This window comes from Egretta garzetta, unplaced genomic scaffold, assembly GCF_000687185.1.
Source record: "Egretta garzetta isolate BGI_Z169 unplaced genomic scaffold, ASM68718v1 scaffold251, whole genome shotgun sequence".
NCBI classification, from domain to species: Eukaryota; Metazoa; Chordata; class Aves; order Pelecaniformes; family Ardeidae; genus Egretta; species Egretta garzetta.
In genome coordinates, this window is record NW_009258952.1 from 6,462,865 (window position 1) to 6,485,731 (window position 22,867).

Here is a 22,867-nt window from a genome sequence, read left to right on the forward strand (position 1 = left end):
GCTGACAGCAGCTCAAAGAACACAAATGTATTTTCCATTCCAGTATATCATCTAAAATAATACCTGTTCTATCGTTTTCTCTTCCAGCATGCTGTCCATTATTTGTTCCTCAGTTGTACCAATAGCTCTGAAGAAAAGTTGTTTATTGTGGTCGCATGCATCTGGGGACAAAATTAAGAAATTATTGCAAAAGTGGAAGCTTCTAAAAGATTTAAGTGGCTTGGTGCATTAACTTGCATAAAGCCTGCTGCTGCTTACCTACAAGATTATTTTATTACTTGAATAGAAATGGGAAACGGGCTTATAAGGCCCTGTGTTATTCTAGGCTCAGGTGACCACTTCTGTGGTCATCTCAAGAAGGAGCTGTGAGGCAACAGCACAGAGTACTTCATTGCTAAAGAAGTTGCTGTAGTAGGAAAATAGTAGGGAAAACTGAAGATTATTGTGGGATGCCAGTAACTCATATTCTGTGCTTGCCATCTCTGCCTTTGAAAGTTTTCTCCTTAGGACTCTGATAAACATCTGCTATGGCTTTGGTTTTGCAATCCCTTTGAATTGATGTAAGCGTGGACCGCTGCCAAGCAGAACGGCTCAGCCGAACCCCCACCCTTCTGCCAGCTCTAAACACCATGTGGTTTCATGGTGGGCCAGTTCAGGGGACTGATGTGGCTAGCATCTTTTTTTTTTTTTCTTGCATTAGGTTTCAGCCAACTCAGTTCTCTGGTCCAGCTCTTCATATCCTCAGACAGTACAGGGAGCTCTCATGGTGTAGAGAGGACTAAACAGAAGAAGTCATGCTTACATTGGCTTAAAGCAGTGATGAAATGTAATCCAAGGCACTAACCCATAGCAGAGATGCTGAAAGAAAATTGTATTAAAGCCTCAATTAATTAAATCTTGTAAATCATTGTTAGTTAAACTAAATACTAGTCAACAGGAAAATGCCATGAATGTTATGAAAGCACATGGAAAGGAGGGAGCTCTCCAAAGGAAGTAAATTAACAGGAGGAACCAAGAATGAGCAGAAACAAAAAGGCAGCAATGATAAAAAAACAAAGTCAGAGATTAGAATTTATGACAATTAACAGGAGAAAAAAAGACTTAGTTTCTCTTAATTGAGAGGCAGTCAGGAAAAATATATACTCGTACAGTTATTTGTGGGTTTTATTATTTTGTAATTTAAAAATAGAACGAACAAAGCATTTGGCAACCATTAGCTCAGCCACTCCACTTGTGTGTTGTGCTTTCACTATCCCTCCCCTTTAGCGGAATCATTAACTAACTTAATTTGGGCAGGGCCTCTGGAGCTTGTGTAGTCCCACCTCCCACTGCGAGCAGGTCCGAGTCCAGCTGAGGTTTTGAATATCTCTAGGGAAGGAGGTTTCACAGCCTCTTTGGGCAACCTCTTCCCATATCTGGCCACCTTCATGGTGAATTTTTTTTTTTCTTGTATCTCCATGAAGTTTCCTGTTGTTGAACCTGAGTCTGTTGCATCTCATCCTTCCCTTGTGAACCTCTGAATAGAGCCTGGCTCTTTCTTCGCTTTAGCTTTCTGCTAGGTGGCTGAAGACAGAAATAAGATCCCTCCTTAGCAGTCTCTTTTGTGCTGTCTGGATTTGCTAACTGCTCAGTAGTGTACAATATTTTTAATATGTATCTGTAGCTTCTGTACTTAATAACTGCCTGCTAAGACCAACATGCAAGTTGTACAGTATACAAGTCCTATCAAAATGCCATGTACCTGTATATGCTTGCTATGGCAGCTCCTCCTTGTTCAACTGCTTTGCAGTGAGCTGAGTTCAGGTTTAGTATGGACCCATTCGCTTTTTATGAACCCATAATGAATCATGGGTTGCCTGTTTTTCTGATTTGCTTCTGTCCCTAGAGATGCAATAACTAACAACTGTTCTAGTGATTTCCCACCAATCCTTAGAGCAGTGAATATATCAGTCAAAGTTGCAGAAGTCTGTATGGGTTAATTGTTAATTGAATGTTTAAACCAAAAGCTTTGGTCCTTTGAGTTTAAAAGTATCCCTCTTTTAAACTCATATGCTCGTATGACATAAAGCTGAGGGATGTATTCTGAAATATTTCTGCCATCCACAATCATGCTTGCGTCTTAAGGAAAAGAAAGTTTGCATGAAAAGGTGTTACTGATATTCAAATTTTTACTTTAACCTCATCAGGTAGAAGTAATGTAGTATTTGGCTTAGGCTGCAGATAACGTACAGCAGATATCTTGGAAAGAATGCTTCAGCTAGGTTGTCACCCTCACAAGAGATAAGGGGGGAAACCAATCAGCAGAAATGACTAATTTAGACACTTCCTCACAGAAACTTTAAGTCCTTTGGAATACCATGAAGCTGAGTTGAAGAGGTGAAAGTCTGGTTCCTGTTCCTGATTCGTGTGTGGACCAAATTAAACTGGTGTCACATAAAAAAAAAAAATGAAAGCAATCCTGGGAGTAGGGACTAAAGCTGCACCATCCTGGATGCTCACTGCCTGCTCTCAGCTCCCTTTGCCCTTCTCTGCTTTTAACCCCTCATGTTCCTGGCTGTGTGGGGCCTCACTTCTATGAAGATGCATTGCTGGGGACATGGACAGAGCCTTTCTCTTTCTTTCTGCCAGTGTTTTCCTTGCCTTATATCAGCACATCTTACGATGTTTTCCTGGGATCAGTCTCCCTGTGCTGCACAGAGGAGTGAACAGGCTCTAGATTTAGCAGAACCAGCTTCTGGTCCAGGTTTCCAACTTCATAGGCAGGCAGATAGGTAGCAACCTCTTCCATTATGTTTATTTTTTCATTTGCTTGTTTGGGATGGGGTGTGGTGTGGGGGGGTTGTTTTCATGTGTGGGTTTCATTATTTTGCAAAGGGTGCACGTTTTTGTGCTTTTACACTGGTTTGATTTAAGAAAGATTAGATGCTCAATCTGAAATATGTCCTTTGCTATTACGGACAAGAATGTAAGAACTGGGGAGAACAGAAAGACTCAGCTATGTCTTCTGAAGGAAATATTTATTTTTTTGATATCTTGTTAATCTGATTGTGTGGTATTGTGTTTCTCTCTTTCTCTCTCTGCTTTTTTTTTTCCCCCTTTATAGGCCCTAGATGGGTTCTTCTTTGTAGTGAACCCAGAAGGTAATGTTGTGTTTGTTTCTGAGAATGTGACACAGTACCTAAGGTACAACCAAGAAGAGCTGATGAACACAAGCATATATAGCATCCTGCATGTAGGGGACCACAATGAATTTGTCAAAATCCTGCTGCCAAAATCTTTAGGTATATATACCTTTTCCTCATATCATGCCATTACTCATTTAACTTTTGTGTCATAAATCAGCATTTCAATAACTTAAGTTAATGTCCTTTCACTACTTACAGTTTCATCATATAAACTCTATTTATTTTTAATGTATATATAGGCTGTATGAATGATTAATATTATTCTCAAAAGCATCCTCTACTCTTTTCAGATTCTCCTTTGTTAAAATTACTCTTAGTAACTCATGTTAACTGATATTTTTAATGAATCTCCAGAGTGAATCACTACAAGACAGCATTAGCTGTGTGAACTCTCTGTTAGTCCCCTGTCTAGGCTGGTTATGTTAAGAATGATCCAAGAAAGGGGGAATATGAAAGAAAAATCAGAAAACTCCTTATGCTAGAATTTTTATTTCAATGGTTTTAGTCTCACCAATATTTATCCTTGTCTTTCAAAAACCGCTTTTGTTAGTTGCAGCCATATTTTGCATTTATATTAATATTGGGTTTAATGTCATTGTTTTTGGAGGAGGTGAAAAGAAAGTCAATACTAGGCACCTCATTTACTCACAGCAGTTTAAAAACTATTATGTAATTCACTTTAGAATTTTATGGCTTTATTTATAAACCCCTGAAGAATCGAAAATGTAACACTTTTAATGGCTAAACCCCATAAATTACTGCCTTTATTGCATAGTACGACTGAAGAGAGAAAGTGAAGAGTATTTTAAATATGACCCTGCTATTTCTTTATATAGTGTTACATTAATTCGCTCTGACTGATGTCCAGTACCTATATTTGTGCATCTCAGGATTTTGTTTCCTTTTTTACTTGTCTTAAGCACAGTGTTAGGCTTTAGTTTTATCCATCAGTGCATCCAGGTCATTCTCATCCCTTCAGTCTTTCCCATTGTAGCTGAGACTATGTGTTTCAATATATTCCCGATTGCATTGCTTCCTGTTTTTATAAATACCTATTGGTTTCTTTTCTTTCTATTTCTAATCTGGACACAGATTTTTATACAATGCTGCCGTCTCTTTTGTACTAATCACTTTTAAATTCAATGGAAAGATCCTACATATACTGCCTTATTTCTTCCAGGCATATAAATTAACTTCATCTACCCAGTAGGCTTTTCACTGTGCTGTGTAACTTTTACATGCACCAGTATTTAGCCTTTTATCCTGCTTTTCTACTATGCCGTTATGAGTCACTTGGAAAAAACATTATAGAGGAAGAAATTAGCGGAGCTCTTAAAATATGAGAATTTTATAAATTGCCTTGTAATGTGCTGGTTTGGGCTCTAATATTAAAAATAGACTGCTGTTGTTAAAGAAGCTTGTTTCCCGACCAGTTTGCAAAGCACCTTGATTAATTTCCTGTGGATAAGCGGCAGAAATGACTGCTTCCAGATTTATCTCACTATATGATCTTTGCTTTGCTCAGTGAACGGGGGATCTTGGTCCGGTGACACTCCTAGGCGTAATAGCCATACCTTTAATTGTCGGATGCTGGTAAAACCTCTTGCTGATTCTGAAGAAGGCCATGATAACCAGGAAGCACATCAGAAATATGAAACTATGCAGTGCTTTGCTGTTTCTCAACCAAATTCCTTCAAGGAGGACGGTGAAGGTAATTACTGCTTTCAATTTGTGTTAGTACTTTCTCTTTCCATGCTGGTGGTGGGGCAGCAGTTTCAGAGCAGGTGATAAAGTGAGGTAAAGTTGATGAAGTGGCTTCTGAATCCTGAAAAATGGAAAAATTGTAAGTCTTTTTCATTTAACTGTAGAAGTGTACTTGCATCTTAGATTATGAGTGTATACACTTGCATGCACCTATTTGTTAAACCAGTGTAACTGAAAATGAGAGTAACTCTGTGTACATTAAAGAGATATCCTAGTTTTTTATCACTGCAATTCTAAGAAGAATGTAGCTGACTGGGAAGAGAGTTTCAATTTTTTGAGTTCTTAGAATTTGAAGGCAATTGTGGTTCACCATTTCCTTTCCCATTTACTACTTCAGCAGGTAAATTTCCTCAGATTGTATTTTAAGTGTTCAGATAAGTAAAAATGGCTTATTTTGAAGCTGCTTTCTCAGGGACAACAAGCATTTGGGGCATGTGTAAGAAATGTGGCTTAGAAGGTATGAAATGGTGAGTGTTGAAGAAATGTGCTCTCCATGCGTGCAGTACGTCCTTTTTCATTACTTATCTCCTGAGTGGTGGCTGAGCTGTTACAGGTATATGCGTAAATATGTGCCAACAATTATGGGCTGTGGTGGAGTCCTTGATAATTTTTCTTCTAAAAAACAAAATAAACCCACCTCTCCTGTGTTGTTTACTGTTGTAGGAAATAATGAACATGTAAAACCACTGAGTTCTATCTATCCATTTATTGGTACAAAATCTATTCCTTTGGTCCAAAAAGATTTAAAGACCCTTTTAAAAATACTTCTGAATTCTTCGTGGAAACAAAATCTTCCTCTTCTATACAAATTACTGAAGTAACATTTTTCTTTAAGATTTGCAGTCTTGCTTGATCTGTGTTGCAAGAAGAGCTCCAGTGAAGGAAAGACCACTTCTTCCTTCATCAGAGAGCTTTACTACTCGTCAGGATCTACAAGGTATTGTGAAATAGGAGTTTTAAATTTTTTTATTTTTTTATTTTTTTAATTCATCCCCCTCAAAGGGGAAATTGCTGTAACAAGTGTTTTCTCTAATATCAGGCAAAATAACTTCACTGGACACAAGTACCATGCGAGCAGCTATGAAACCTGGCTGGGAGGATTTGGTGAGAAGATGCATTCAGAGGTTCCATTCACAGCACGAGGGAGAAATATCTTTTGCCAAGAGGCATCACCAGGAAGGTTAGGTTCCATATTTTTAGCACTTTCTATATTTAAACTGTTTGTCATTTGTATCTCTTGGTTGTGTTCTCTTTGTTATGTTTACATGGAACAATCAAGGGCTACTGACAGTCCCCTCTTCAAGCTGATTTGCCTAGCACACTGATGGCTCTCTCTAGAGAGGTTTTGCACATTTCTCCCTGTTTGCTTTAGCCTGCTTTTTGTAACTGTGCCATATTGGAGGGTGCTTTAAATCTTCAAATTGTCACAGTTATTTTAGATAGACCCTTGCGTGTTGCCCACCAAAACTGTCACTGCCCCACTGTCCCACTATTCTTCAAAACCTCAGCTCATACGTTGCAGTTTGTTGACCCGTGTTCCTTTTCTCTACAAAAATGGACTTTTACTGCCACGTTTCCTGTGAGAAACACTCAGTGTGAATTATCAAAGATGCAGCACTCGTGCTATCTGGAAACTTATATTGTTTACTGTATCTAGCTGGTAAGTGTTATAAGATACACCACAAGTACATCTACTCAGTCAAGGTGATGGTAGGTAAGATGTAGGAGAGTACTACATTGTGAAAGGTTCCCCATGAGGTTTCTGTAATAGTGACTGGGTAGGGATTTTTCTTTTCATAAACCCCTGATACTGCTAATTCTAGTAACACAGATCCAAATTACTAAAAATAAATAACCCTTTATGTTTCACTGGAAAGTCCTTTCAAAACCAGTGGGGAATGACTGGAACATTTCCAGTGCAGGAGCATCATTCTTTGGGTTCATTTTCATAGAACAGGGTTTACAGCTGGCCTGTAACAAGTAGTTGCATGGTCATTAAACAACTGGCATGCTGTCTTGGAAATGAAATCGTAACTGGAATCTCAAATTATTCTACCAAATATACACACAAAAAAAAGCTTTAGTCATGCAGCATTAATTAAATATTCTTTAATATGTTCTGCTTTATGAAGCCTTCAGGGAATGTGGGGGGCACAGAAATACTGTGATAGGTTAGGTAATAGCTTTTGGGGTATATACAGTAGAAGTGCTACAAGTTCACAGCCTTATGCTGCGATTTCAGGCAGAGCTGAAGAAGACAGTAGGCAATTAAAGTTGCAGCAGGGGTATAGCGAGCAGTTTTAGGTAAGGACCTGTCTGTGCCAAAGGTGATTTGGGGGGTTTCTGTTATCGCATCTGGCTACTTGTTACTTCAGTCCTCTTCAAATGATTCCTCACCAAATTAGCAGCTCTTACATCCAGTGCCGAGGTTTGAGTGGGTCCTCTCTAAGCTATCTGTGAATTGATAAAAATATACGTGTTTTGGAGTTTACACTGTATCATTCTGCAGAAGACACTTAAGATCATCATATAAACTGTTAAATTAGTCTAAATGAGGGGGATCTTTACTTCTTGTGGAAATGAAGAGAGTGAGTGATAAGAGGAGAAGGAAAAACCTCTGGAATTGCTTTGCTGCAAAGGATCCAGCACTAGAGAGGAATAAAGACCGAGATGTTTGCTTCCCCTGCCCTGCAGCATGGAGAAGAAAAACAAGGCACATCTTGGTCAGTAGCATCTTCACACTTGACTGAAGAACGCCTAGCATTTTTTAAGTCATTGTGGTTTGAGAATAGAAGCAAAGAAAGTAATGGTCTGCTACTTGTAATTCAGTGTTACAACACAGAAAGAAATTCAGCATTAGCTTGGTAAACAATAAAAAACACAAAGCTTTCAAATTAACTATCAGTATAAAGTGCAAAAATATATGGTAAGTTTTTATTGGCCACAGTCAGAAAAATAGCATTTCCTCAAGAGGAATACGGAAACATTCTTGTTTGCTTAAAGAATTAGTTTGGAAAATGATTTAAGTAGAGATTTCACTTGTATCCTGTTGGCATTGAGTACTGGAATTTCCTGATGTGGTATATGCTAAAGTTAAGAGCTTTGGACCTTCTGGTGCCCAAAGGTTAAACTGAAACAATGACATACCTAACAGTGAAATTTTGCTTTGTATTGTTTCACAGTTGTAGGTTTTTGTTTTTCTTTACATTTTTACTCTGAAAACCCCCTTCTGGTTGTTTAAATTGTGCTTCCTGTTTTCTCACTGCCTAAATAATACTTTAAAACCTTGCAGAACAATATACAACAGTGCGGGGGACAGGGAAAGAAAGCAATCGTAACCAGTCCTGCAGGGCTGAAAATCTGGTAGCTCTGTAGAGGAGACTATTTAATAAAGCCACACTCAGAAAACCATGTCATTTCATTACAACAGGAAATATTAAAAGACAAGCAATGAAATGAAGATCAGATTATACTATTAATTTAAAAAAAAAAAAAAGAGAGAAAACCAAAACTACAGAAAATGTGTATGTATGAAAAAATAGGAAATTAAAAGTATTTGTAGTGCTTCATTCCTATTTTTTCCCTAAACAATTATATGAAAATTCTGAAGTTAAGTACTTCCCTCCTGCCGTATCTGCAATCTCAATGTAGTTTGGAGATTTGCTTTTCCATATCATGTTTTCATTTTTAATTAAAGAAAAGTTACAGGGGTCTATAGAAGTTAGACAGCTGAATTTGCTGAAGTTCAGCTTTACACTGAAAACTTAGGGGCTGCAGAATATGTGCATTGAAGTAAACCCCAAACTGGAAATGCAGTCATCTCTAACACTGGGGAAGGATAGCACAGCCCCAATTTTAGTTTAGGTAATTGTATTTGTAATTTGTTTCAGCTGTATATTTTTGTATTTGTTCTTTAAAAAGTAATAATTTCTTGTTCCAGTTCTTATTTCTAATTGTTCTCATGTAAGAGATTTATGTACTTTTAAAATTAAGTAAGTAGTGAGAGTAACTGTTACAAGATAATTTAAGCAGGCAATAAGGAGGAAAAGATAGAGGCTAATGGAAACAGATGATCTAGAAACTAAAGGCTTTTATATTAATCATCGTGATATAGAAGATACAGATGAAAAAATGTATGAGGAAGGAAAGGAGTTAGACACATACTTGATGAAAAGTGAAATGGACATTGAGGATGACTTGGTCCACTCCTGAAATACTCTGTGGTTGGAACATCAGATACTCTGTGATAGAACATCAGATGTTGAGCAACTAAGCTACCTGTACTGTAGTTTCTCATTAATTTAATTCTGTTATTTTGCTTGCTTGCAGTGCTGAGGCAGGGACTAGCATTTAGTCCTGTTTATCGGTTTTCCTTGTCTGATGGCACTATCGTTTCTGCCCAAACGAAGAGCAAGCTCATCCGTTCTCAGACGACTAGTGAACCTCAGCTTGTAATCTCCTTGCATATGCTTCACAGGTAATCCTCACCGGTTTATTACATCCACACTGCACAGAGAGACATGGAAAGTAAAAAGTTGCCAAAGCAAATAGTTTGATTAAGGCTGATAGACATTCAGTTGACTTAGAACTGATAGCATGAAAGCAAAATAAGTTTCTGAATCCAGTGCTTACAGCAGGAAAAGACTGTAAGATTATTTCAGGACTTAGAAATGGCATGCTGGATTTTCACATCAAGATCTTCCATTAAACATACAAAATTTCCTTAAACTCATGTTCTTAATTTCAGTATTTTAATTTCAACAAAAAACTTTCCAAATGTAATTAAATCTAGAAAACTTTGAGGGATTAAATTCCTGTAGCTCACAGTCAGTCATATGTTGGGCCTGGGTCTTCTTTAAAGTATATGTTTTGATTATTAGAAAAGCATTTTAGACAAGCTGAACATTTTAACTCCTTGTCTCCCTTCATTCCTTGTCTTTTCTGGTGCTTGGAGTAGTGCTTTTATATGTCCGATCCTGAGAAATGCCACCACTATTAGTTTTTGAGAAAAAAGGCACAGGCAATAATATGTTAAAGTCAAGGATAAGTAATCACTGACCTCAGAACTTCAACGTAAAATTTGAATTAAGTCATTGCATGTCCCGGTATACTTGTGTCACATTTTGTTTCAGGTTTTATTTGCTGATTATAATTACAATGCTGTTTCCCTGTATCCACAGTATCACTTTTTTGAGAGAAGGAAAACAGCTCTAAAACAATTTTACAGAGATTGTAGATTTAGAAACTGACCAACCAACCAAAAGCTGTCTGAAATTTGTTTTCTTTGGACTGTTGAATTTACTTGCTATTTCATGAAATGCTAAATCTTAAATTTAAAAAAGCACCATTAAGTTAAAAATGGTATTTTGAAATATTCTTGCTTTTTTTTTAGCAGAACACTGGTACTATTCTATTTGTAATAAGGTTTTAAAAATCCACCTCACTTCTTATAGTTAATGTCATTCACCTTTGCCTTTATACCTAAGGTGACAAATACAGAGTAGCAAGCTTCACTACTCTGTGTGCTTCAGTTCTTTCACTTCTCATGCTTCAGCAAAATGCGAAGGTTTATCTGCAGTTATCCTGTGCAAGTAGGAATGGTTTTCATCTCATCGAAAATACATGTTAGGAATGTTCCATTAGTATTTGGGTTTGAAAGTTGATTTGATTTTTCTTGGAACCTAATTTTTTCCTTCCTGATCTACTTGACTCTGTCTCTTTTATAGCTTTTAGCATTTGGGAATATGTCTGATTTTCCTGATTTAAGTTTTAGCCCAGAAGTATAAAGTATATCGCATCCTCCCATAAACTAATTAAAATCTACAGAGGAAAAGAGAAGTGATCTCCAGGTGCTCTCACAAGAGCTTTTTCTGTGTGTGTGTGTCTTCTGTTTCCTCTGTCTTAACAGTGTACATCTCTAAAATACAAGTTTCAGCTCCTATGCGTGTGGTTTTTTTCTTTCTTCTCCTCTTTTCCTAAACACCCATGCAGGACTGGATTGCTAACAGACTGTTCCCATTCTGAAGTAGTATCCAGTAGTTCTCTTGGCTCACATGCTTTTTTGGAGCAGTATTGAAATACTCTGGCAGTGTAGAAATGCGACTTTTTCAACTTTACTTTCACTATGAACTTGGTGGGCAAATAGCCCATTCCGGGCTTGTGGTGGGGCTAACTCATAGAAATTCAAAACTCCAGCAAACAGCTGTCCACAGCTGTCTTGTAAAACATGTATTTGTTTGGGTCATGTGTTTCAGATGAGATTTCTCTCCATTCTAGCAGCTAGCTATTGAGGGAGAGAGTCTGAAATTGTAACCTATCTGCATTTCTAAAGACTGTCATTTAAGTGAAGTATAATTTTGTTTTTCCTCTCTTCCACTGATTTGTTAATGAGATACTGAAAAACCATACTGTTAATGTGCAGCCATATTGGGAGTTGCGTATCACTTTTGTCAAATTGTCAATTTGTTTTTAATTGTAGGTTTGTTGTGTTATTTTAAAGCGAGGTTTGGGGTTTTGCTTCTTTTTCTGTAATGTAATTGCAACGTGGCCACTGTCATTTTAGCTAATGGGCTGTTTTTCTTCCCCTTGCCACACAGAGAGCAGAACGTCTGTGGAATGAATCAGGATTTGACTGGACAAGGAATGGGGAAGATACTGAACCCGATTAGCTCCAGCAGCCCTGCCCATCAGGCCATGTGCAGTGGGAACCCAGGTCAGGATATGACCATCAGTAGCAATATAAATTTTGCCATAAATGGCCCAAAGGAACAAATGGGCATGCCAGCAGGCAGGTTTGGTGGTTCAGGGGGAATGAACCATGTGTCAAGCATACAAGCATCCACTCCTCAGGGTAGTAACTATGCACTAAAAATGAATAGCCCCTCACAAAGCAGCCCCGGCATGAACCCGGGGCAGCCAAACTCTATGCTTTCCCCAAGGCATCGTGTGAGCCCTGGAGTGGCAGGAAGTCCTCGCATCCCACCCAGTCAGTTCTCCCCTGCAGGAAACTTGCATTCACCCGTGGGAGTCTGCAGCAGCACAGGAAATAGCCATAACTACACCAACAGTTCCCTGAACGCACTTCAGGCCCTCAGCGAGGGCCACGGCGTTTCTCTAGGATCGTCGTTGGCTTCACCTGACCTAAAAATGGGAAATTTACAAAATTCCCCTGTGAATATGAATCCTCCCCAGCTAAGCAAGATGGGAAGCCTGGACTCTAAAGACTGCTTTGGACTATACGGGGAGCAATCAGAAGGTACAACTGGACAAGCAGAGAGCAGCTGCCATTCAGGAGAACAGAAAGATAACAGTGATAGCGGCATGCCACCGGTTGTCAGTGGTGAGAGACCTGATGGACAGAATAAACTGCATGACGGAAAAAGCCAGACAAAGCTCTTACAATTGCTGACCACCAAATCGGATCAAATGGAGCCTTCGCCTTTGTCCAGTACCATGGGAGACGTTAGCAAGGACTCCACGGGAGGGTTGCCTGGGTCTGGTTCGGCACACGGAACCTCGCTCAAGGAGAAGCATAAAATTTTGCACAGACTATTGCAGGACAGTAGTTCTCCTGTAGATTTGGCCAAGCTCACAGCAGAGGCCACAGGCAAAGAACTGAACCAGGAGTCCAGTAGCACAGCTCCTGGTTCAGAGGTGACTGTTAAACAGGAGCCAGCAAGTCCTAAGAAGAATAATAATGCACTACTTCGCTACTTGCTAGATAAAGATGATACTAAAGATATTGGTTTACCAGACATACCCCCAAAACTGGAGCGGTTGGACAGTAAGACAGACCCTTCCGGTAGCACAAAGTTAATAGCTATGAGGACGGAAAAAGAAGATTTAAGCTTTGAGCCTAATGAACAGGTAAGCAAATCTTTTCATGACGTGTGAATGAGATGTTCTAGGCCTGCATTCTTGCCATCTTAATTTTTTCCAGACTTCCTCTAAGAGTAATTTCTTGACACTTCAAGAGGCTGTTGCATGTCTTTTGAAATCTGGTCTTCGCTCAATTTTCCAGTTGGTGTTACTAAGTTGTGATCATCACTCTGTCTAAAAGAACAGACTCTGCCTGAGAGGAGATGGGTAACACAGGGACTGAATGCTGGGGAACGTTTCCGGGATGGTAAACAGACGACGAGAACATGCTTGTAACTGTTGGTTAATGCTAACTTACTGACAGCTTCTCCCATAGGCTGTTGTTGAACTGCTGTGGTTTAGATGGGCTCTTGACCTAGCCCAGCGAAGCAGCTACACTTCTCCCATGAAAAGCAGGTTCATGTTCAGGAACAGGAGTTGTTTGAAAGGACTGATACCAACTTTGCATTACTGGTCTTTGTGCTATACTTCATCTGCAAATTAAAATCAAGGCAAATAGACTTCCCTTGTTTCTGTGCCAATTAGGGGGGGGTTGTTGTTGCTTTGGGGTTGTTTGGTTTGGTTTGGTTTTTTACTTAAACGGTTTTTGCATTCAACACCAAGTTCCCATGGATGATTAATTGTCCAGTGCAGAGATCATGTCTCCCTGTGCAAGGTTCTCTGCATTGAGTTTTGCATTCAGACTCTCTTTACATTCTGTGCATGATTGCTTGTTGCTCTGCTGCCCAACATACTAAAAACGTGTTTGTTGTTAGGACCTATGCTAAAAAGTGTTATTTCACTGGCCTTCATGCAGAATTCACTTTCAATAAGTACCAGGTTCACATCACCCAGAATGCTCCAGTGTTCAGAGCTTTGCAAGAAAAAGGGATGCAGCAAAAGCAATTTGCTACTTCAATATTACTGTTTGTTTTATTTATAAAATGGGTAATTACATTATCAATTTTAGTATAAGGCATTTTCTGGGGAGTTTATAACTAGCTGGAGTTAATGATCCTTAGCTTTGTCCTACACTATCAGCTCTCCCAGCTGGTCATTAATCCCTAGGCAGTGCCCTGTGCATGAAGCCTTAGTTTGTAAATCATGATCCGATCATACACTGTGCAAATTTTCATGGCTCTTGTTCACAGCCATATCCTTCACTTTTAAAATATTGTGTATTTTTAATGTGCGGACTGGTTTGAGCTTGTTTGTTTTTGTGAATCTGTTGTATTTTTATTATTATGTGTATATAAATACAATTTTCTATATTGTATTTTGAGGCTGAGGAGGGAAAGACAACATTTTCTTAGCCCTAAGTCACAGCATTGGATTTTTTTTATTTTTTTTACTTCGCCCTTTTGGCAGTCTCTAACGAGTAGACGGTTCTTTTAACAGTGGCTACAACCACAAAACGTAGAGGCCAAACCACTACAGTGTGGACGCAGCCTTGTTAAAATCTCAGTTATCCAAGCATCTCCTAAGGTTACTGCACTTCTTGTGTTTCAACAGAATTTGACAGCTATTGCCATTATGTAGAAGCAATTGTGGTTTTTCAATCCTTCCTATGCTTTAGGGGGAAACTGAGCCAAATTACACTAATTTCTACAGGGATTAATCGTCAAGCCTCGATGTTAGTTTAATTCTGAATACATTACTATTTTGTAGCGCCTGTAGAGGAAGGGCTTAGATCCTCCGTGAGAACTTACACTTTGCTAGGCTAGAAAAACACGGCTATCAAGACATTCACAGCTAAGATGGCAAGAATAAACTGTTGTAAAAATATCTGATAGATTTCAATTCATTCACAGTTCTGATCATACACATTGAAGTCAATACTGGATTGAAGGCAGAGATCCTTCAGTGCTCAGTATATGGTAGCAGACAAGAACATAGAATTTGGTAATCACCAAAAAAAAAAAAAGTCTAAGTAGATCAAAATCATGGCCTTCAGATGGTTTACTCCCCAAGAATTACGTTTCTAAAAGAATTAAAATTTCCTCTTTCATGATCTTAGTGGAGTAGACAAGAAACAGCTAAGGGCAGGTTTTGTCCCCTCTAGAAGTTAGCTGTCCAGTCCAAGGTGGTCCTCCGGGCTCCTTTTATCATTGATGGAAAAACAGAAAAATACTCCCAGGATTCTTCTTATCTTAACCTAATCTGTGTCTAAAACAGGGAAGGTAAGCTGCTGTCCAGTGATGTTCCCATTGACTAGTGGTAGCCTAAATGGCTAACTTAAACTAGCTGCCTTACCTTTTCATGACTAAAGATAGGCAAGTTGCGTCTCACCCTAAATGTAAACATGTAACTGTAAGACTGACTTTAAAGAGACTTCTTTGTCTACAAGCATTGCCAACCTCAAGCATTTGAAAATCAGCTCCCCAGTATTATGAACTTTGTAAAGTGAATAGTCTATTCATTTTTTTTATTTTTAGGCGTCATGTTTCTGAGGTCAGGGGAGGGATTTGAAGGGACTGGAGTATGGACTATGGATGTATTGCCTTTTCGTAAAATTTGAAGATGGAGATTGTCTGCCACGAGAGAGGGAAGCGGAGGTACAGGAAGGTCCAGGAGTGGGGGCTGTTCAGAAAACCATGAAGCAGTGCAGGAGTCGTGATAAAGTGGTGAGGGCTGAAGTGCTGGGGCTTCCTCAGCACCGAGGTAACGGGAAGCCAGTCCCACAGCTGTGATGGAAGGAAGGCTGCTGGATAATGACAGAAGGGCTTTTGTTGCTCCCGCTGGTTGTGAATAGCGTTTTAAAACCTACTTGAAATGCAGTGAAACCTGGAGCTGAATAAACAGGAGAAGTCCAACGTGGAGTAGGAGAGGAAACGGTGGGGAATATAAAATAATGTAAGCGTTTATCTAGCTGAAGGCCAGGCCTTTAAACAAATAACCACTTTACCCCAATTATAAAATCACTGAAAATATTTAGCATCAAAAACTCTTTAGCTTTGGAAGACGGTCTCCCACAGGAAGTGCTCATTGCCTAAATTTAGATCAAAGCTGGAACTATTTAGTACAAGACTAGAACACAGATTCTTGTGCTAAATTCTTCCATCCTCCTGCATCCTTCCCCCCCCACACCTTCTTCCTCCCGTATGTAAAAATTAGCTGTGTGCTTGTTTTACCTATTTTACAGGTTTATTTAAAACTTCTCCTCCCCGAGGAATGTTGTATTTTTAAGTAATTAGTCACAGGAGTGTGCAGTTTCTCTGGAAACTGCAGCGGAGCGGCAGTGGGATGGCCCTCTGCAAGGGGGATCGGGGTGTTGGGAGGCAGCAGAGCCATTACGTTTTCTCCTTTTACTTTTGGTGTGACTTTCTGAGCAGGAAATGCTTTGAAGTGCACCACTGTACTAAAAATAGCAGTCTTCTAGGTAGTGTGTTTAAACATACACTTCTGCAGAGAGCAGCACTGACAGGAAACCTTTCTCAAATGGCAGAGAATATTTCCAGTGCTGCCGTACCTTTTTCCCTTCCTTGGTGGGATGATGGTTATCAAGCTCTATTATTCTGATTGCCATTCCAGTTAAGGCAGCGGTGGGGGAGAGGATGAAAGAGAGACCTGCTGGGGAGGCTTGGCGGAGCTTTTCCTGCAGCACCAACAGTAGTAGGACCGTTGCTATCAAGCACCACGAGTGCCCGTATCGCTCTCCACTATTAAAAAGGGAAGGCAGTGGAAACACGAGTCCTGATTTGCTACAGATACCAATAAGCCTACGTTTCCCTGCTGGCCCACCAGCTACTGTGGAGCTGCCGTGGTGGGACGTCATCCCACGCCCTCCTGCCTTGTGCCCCGCTGCTTGTGCTGCCTCTCGAAAAAAAACCAAACCTCATTGTGCTTCTGGCTGCAGCCAGCACACACTGCTGCCGGTCGAGAGCGGCCCTTGTAGCAGTCCGCAGATGGTCAGATCTGCCTAACAGCTCAGGGGAAGGAGAGCAAAAGTGTAGGGGGACATCAGAGAAATGTCGTGCACTGAACACTGTCAGGTATTGCCTTGCTAGAGAAACATTTTGTTTAGCCATATTGTTTTGCACTGCAAAACTGTTCTGTAAAATTGGGTGTGGATTATTATATTACGGATGGAGAAACTAAGAGGTAGACATTTGAAGTGGCTTATTCTCTGAGAAAGCACTTGGCATAGTGCAGAGTAAAAGCCTTATCTCCGTAAGAGTACTCTCCTCTTTTTTAGCCAGCAGACAATATGGACAGCCTCTTTATCTGACAGGGACTTTGCAATGCCACAGTCTCCACCAGTGCTGTTCCAGAAACTTATCTTAAGCATATCCTAAAACTCAGAAATTGTTCTGGTGTTCCTCACACACTTTGTCAACTCTGCTGTCTTCTTGCTTTATGTGGAAACCAGCGTCTTCCCAATACTAAAATATTTCCTTGATGCATGCCCCTCGTCTTCCAAAAACCTGTTTCTTGATGTCCAGAATCCATTAAATTCATTAAGGACACTGGTTTCTTCTTGAAATTCTATCAAAACCTTAGAATGGGATTTCCATTTTCTGAATGTCTTTCAACTAGAGTTGTTTCCCGAAGTTAGTAGTAGATTAGCCTGATAATGTAACAGGATTTCTAACCAATTATTTGTTTAATGCAGGTACCAGGGAGAAAAAGACTCCATTGATTCCACATCTGATTTACTTTTTCCTTCTTTTTATAATCCTTTCATTTATGGCCAATTTGGTCAAAAGTTTTGCCCATGCTACAGAGGGAGCTAATGAGCTAACTTGAGGTTTACATAAGGCAGGTATAGTTTCAAGTTGTGTCCCCAGCAAAAGATATCTTACTCTAAGGAAGGAGGTCCAGATGCCTCTGTCATATGGCGTCATAAAGGAAGTGTATGCACATAGGAAGTTTGGAATATAGGGTCTCAGTGCAAGCCATGGGCATTGCCCATGGTGGAAAAGAGATCTCCAGGGAGTTTAGGATCTTACCCAGTCCTTTACAATGCATGGAAGCTAGACTTGCACATAGAAACTTTTGTAAGCCAAACTTCATGTTGAGGTGTAACCGCCTTTCAGTAAGCAATTAACACTTCAATCTACCTTTCTCTACATGATGGTGATAAGTACTTTGAAAGTAGGTACTTTCTCAAATGCAAAAATATTTCTAAGCACGATTTGCCTTAGGTTTTCTGGCACTTAGTGTCCCAGTTGTACAGAGACTGTTGTAATTGATTAGAGAGAGTGAAAATATGTGCAGGAGAAGTTTCTCGTGATGCTTAGCACTTATCAGGCTTTTTTTTTTTAAACTCATGACACATAAAATTGTTTTACGGGGGGTTAGGGTGTTCCTTCTATTTACATAAAGTTCAATTTAGGCCATTAACAAAATAAATCTGGAATATAAATAAAAGAAAAATCTAAAAAGCTAAATAGTAAATATTTTGCTGCTAGTTTCTGCACATATGGTGCCATTTGAGGGCGAGTCTGGAAAGACTTAGGCTAACATCATAGCTTGGTGTTAATTCTAAATCTATTTTGGAGCTTTTGCAGCAGTTGAGAACCCTCATCTCATCAAAAAATAAAGACAAAATATTTGATATTGATTATGTTAAGCAAAAAAAAGGAAGGTTATGTATTTGTGTTGTTATAATACATCTGTTGTATTTGGCCTTTCTTTACCACTTCCTGAGAGGAATTAAAAGCATCTCGGGGAGTGCAGTTTTCTGACACATTGGGATCAATATGTTCTTCTTTGGCTTTGTTTCAGGATTGGTTATTTTCTTTATATCTGATGTTTAAACAAAGAATTGCAGTAGCCAGAATGTTAAAAAAAAAAAAAAGAGAGAAAAAAAAGACACAAAGTCCAGCACAAAACCAAACAAAAAAAACCCTGCAACGTATTAAACTTCCCTTCACTGTTGTCTCAAATACGCTTAGTGAAGGCTATATGTCTTAATTCCCCCAAAGAGTACTGAATCATCCTTCTATAATTTATGATACTCTGCATCAGTCCCCTCTACCGGCTCTTGCAGTCTTCTTGTACCAGATCTCCCAGTGCTCAAAATGCGGCTCCTATAAACATCGCTCACAACTCTCTCTCTCGAAGCGCCTTTTTGAATCTGCTTATCACCTGTCTGCACAATGATTTAGGCTTCCTATAATCACATTTGATTCCTCCTGGCTTTAGCTTTCCTGTTGGCGTGCTGTGTCCACCCAACTGCTCGTAAGTGCCTGGAAGGCAGCGAGTCAGCAGGGGGATTTGTCAAAAGCAGATAACGTTGGACCAACCTGGTTTCCTTCTGCAAGAGGGTAGTGGGCTTTTTGGCGTAAGAGAAGTAGCGTATGCCATGTGTCTTGGTTTGAGTAAGGCTCTTTGGCACTCTTACGCGTGGCGTTCTCGTAAGCAGATTAGAGATGCATGGTCAAGATGAAACTGCTGTGAGTGGGTAGGAAGCTGTTTGGAAATCCTTACACACAAAGTAGTTATTTAAGGATTCGCTGTCAAAATGAAGGTGTTGCAGGAGGTTGTGCAGCATCTAGAGCTGCTCAGTGTTTTAGTCAACCTAAATGACCCAGTGAGAGAATAAAGCGTATGCTTGGTAAAGCCACATGTGACACCTGAATGTCTGCAAATACATGGGAGGGCAGAATTCAAATTCAGCTGCGACCAGGAGATATGGAGGGAAAATCTTAGAGAACATTCAGGATGAACAAATGCTATTTATTTTAATTAGTCGAGAATAATGTCACAGATTTTTTTTTTTTTTTTTAAAGGCGGGGACAACTGTCTAGATAGGACTTTTTCAGAGCTGTGTCTAGGGATCATAGTAAGCACAAGACGAGTGAGAGTCAGTAATGTCATGTAATTAAAAAAATAACAGGCTCTTCTGGTTCTTCATGCCATCACAGTGTACTACGTGTACTGTAAATTTTCCGCTTTACTCAGTGGTTGTAAGGCTGCATCTTGAGTCCTGTTCTGGACATGGCACTTCAGCAAAAGTGTGGATCCACTGAAGACAGTCCACAGGAGCAACAAGAGTAACAAGAGGTCTAGAAGACAGGTTATGTGCTGAAGAAAATTTAACAAGTTGGCTTATTAACTATATATTGGCTTATTAACTTCAGCTTAAAACCCAAAAAGGCACATGTTTTCAAATACAGAAAAGGTTAGAAAAAGAAAGGGGAACACAATTTGTTCTCCAGATTCAAAATACGACAGGTGGGAAAGGCCTAAATTTCAGTGAGGGAGATTTTGCATTGAGACTGAGGAAAAAAACTGGAATAGTAAGGATTGCAGAGTGCTGAACCAATTCCCCAGGGAAACTGTGGGTTTTCTGTCACTGGATGTCTTTACCAAGAGGCTATATGAACTTCTGTAGGGAGTGGCATACACTGATTTTGCCTTGAGGCTTTAAATTTCTTCCAGTCCTCTGATTCTGTGATTTCCTGCCGTGTTGCCAATAACACCAGCCTCCAGGTCACCCACATGCTGCCTTTTAACAGAGTAAACCCTTTCCTCTTTTGCACCGTATATTCTGATCTGTAAGATTAGGAGGTGATGTGGAAGGAGTAAAGAGTAATACCGCATTTATCTGCAGCCATCCATCCAAAAAGGGTACGTAGAGATGTGACCTGGAGGCGTCTTAGCTACCTTTGGATAAAATAGCTGGGCTTCCCAGGTGCAGGTTAGCTGTGGCAGCAGGAGTTTAGTACAGACTAATGCGCCAGTGTGTCCTAGCTCAGCTGTGAGACCCTCAGTAGGTACTTGAAAGCCATCTCAATTATTTCTACGTTATCCTGTGATCTGTGGTGTAAACTTGCTCTCAGTAAGTAACAAGTTTGCAATGCGACGGTAGGCCAAAAAAGAGCAGGAAGAATTGTATTTCAGTTGTGTGCATGCTTGTGGTGTTACTTGGTTCCCCATCCTTCACGGCTGGCTGCTCACTCTCTGCCTCTCTTCCATCGTTGCACGTTTCCCAGTGAAGGTGCTGATTTTGAGTAGGTTTTTTCTTATAAATACTGTCATGAAATGTTTCCTGTGCAACTTGGTGGTAGCTGAGACCGGACTGCCTGTTGGTAATTATTAGCCAACAGAGTTTTACCCTATTTAAAGGCTTATGAGTGGAGAATATACTTGTAATAATTTCCAAATTTCAGTCAGAAAAAGATTTTATTTCTGAGGGTTTATAGACAGACCAAAAAAAATACTGGTGAAAATCAACATTTTTAAGAAAAGCATGCAGGTCAGTCTTTATGTTAGTATAGGATGAACTTAATTTTTTCCCATCTTTATTTCATGGTAAGTTTCTATTGAGTTGAATGTATCTAGATTTATCTTTTTTTCTTACTGTAGAGAAGTTATTTTCACTGATTTGGGAAGTTGTGAGCAAAATAAATTCCTAAATCTAGTAACTAGTTGACAGGTTTTAATTTATAGAACATCATTGAAATATGTATTTCTTGCCAGTTAACTTACATAGAGTTATTCAGTGCTAAGGTTTTGAACGTAACCAAGAAAATGTGTATGGGGAATTGTTTTAGCCATGAAGCAACTTTTCCATCATATGCTTTTAATCAAGTCATAAAGAGACTAGAAATATGACTGTACTGAAAGGAATATTGGTTATACCTACATAAACCCCCATCTTCATCACTGTTGGATCTCTTCCCCTGCCAAATTATCCCTGCTGTCTGCACCGGTCACAGAGTGTACAGGGAGAATCTCCCCTTTGCCTGAGGTACAGATCGTGTGGCTGTTTGTACATCCTGACACCAGGGTTTTGAAGGGGTGCCAGTGCCACACTGGGCTGCCCAATGCAAAGCAGACGAGCCCTGGGAAGCCTGCACGGTTCCTTTTCGACAGCTTTGTGAGCTTCCTCCACATCAGGCTTCTTGCAGGAAGCATCCAAAGCCGGTACAGGCGTAACAGTTGTGGGCTGCCTGGCTCGGCACGAGCAGGACGCCGACAGCAGGCGAGCGGCGACGTGTACTGTGGGTTTGTGTTTTTTCTATTGCAGCCAGGCAGTGAATTGGACAACTTGGAGGAGATTCTGGATGACCTGCAGAACAGCCAGTTACCACAGCTTTTCCCAGATAGCCGCCCAGGCGTGCCAGCGGGCTCAGTCGACAAGCAAGCCATCATCAATGACCTCATGCAGCTCACCAGTGACAGCAGCCCTGGCGCGGCTGTGGCCACCCAGAAACCAGCAATGAGGATTTCACAGAGCAGTGAGTCTGCCTTCCGCGCGCGTCTAGGCAAAGCTTGCAAACCCCCAAAGCTGTGGTCGTGGTGCCCCTGGGTTGACCAGGGAGAGACCGGGCAGCTCCTCATCCTAGACTGGTCTTGTATGATGTCATAGCGCCATCTGCGGTCGTCCAATTTCAAAAGACATATGGAGGTTATGTCTTAATTCACTCAGCACCCTGGAGGTGTCATGCCCTCTGAGGCGTTTTAAGGGGTACCCTCAAAATAAACGAAACATCCCCTGCTGTGGTTATAGGTGATGCTGCTGTTGCGGGGGCTTTGGCATGGAGGGCACGTGCATTTTGTTCTAATGCAGATTGCTCCTTCCCAGCAGCTCGTTCAGCAAACGGGACAAGACAGGCTTTTCTAAGCGTGAAGGAGAGTCTTCTTCTAAAACCACAAGATTAATAGAAAGACGTATGATTAAGAGGAATGCCTAAGTTTAATTTGAAATTGTGGCTTTTAATTGAGTCACTTCCAGCTGACAGTGTTCCTTAACTTTATTAATTAACTTACAAATCAGCGTTGAAATGTTGGTCTACCACCATAGAATAATGGAAAGCGAGCAAGACAGGAGTCTTGCCACCTACAAATGTTGAAGAAAATAGCATAAAAAGCCACTGCTTCATTTTTTAATCCTCTTGGCTAGGATGGCAGCATCTATTTACTTCCTTAAATGTACACTGCTGGTTTTTTTTATAAAACATAGGGCTTGATAATATTTTTAGCTGTTCTGATGATATTAAAATAATACTGTGCCACTTTCAAATGAACTCAAATTATTACTTAGAAATGTTTAAATTAAAATTAATATTACTAGTGATAGTAAATATTAATGTTTAAATTCATATCAAAAC

General features: G+C 40.0%; 1 protein-coding gene across 3 annotated transcripts in view; it reads left to right on the forward strand.

The window, feature by feature from the left end:
• Positions 1-22,867, forward strand: part of NCOA2 (nuclear receptor coactivator 2) — a 186,351-nt gene that overhangs the window by 132,814 nt on the left and 30,670 nt on the right. For all 3 annotated transcript variants that reach the window (XM_035890074.1, XM_009634505.2, XM_035890075.1), the window contains 7 exons: positions 3,104-3,281; positions 4,711-4,896; positions 5,785-5,886; positions 5,989-6,129; positions 9,279-9,426; positions 11,546-12,815; positions 21,784-21,994. In XM_035890074.1, coding sequence (XP_035745967.1) covers positions 3,104-3,281; positions 4,711-4,896; positions 5,785-5,886; positions 5,989-6,129; positions 9,279-9,426; positions 11,546-12,815; positions 21,784-21,994 — 2,236 coding nt within the window. The remainder of the gene's footprint in view (positions 1-3,103; positions 3,282-4,710; positions 4,897-5,784; positions 5,887-5,988; positions 6,130-9,278; positions 9,427-11,545; positions 12,816-21,783; positions 21,995-22,867) is intronic.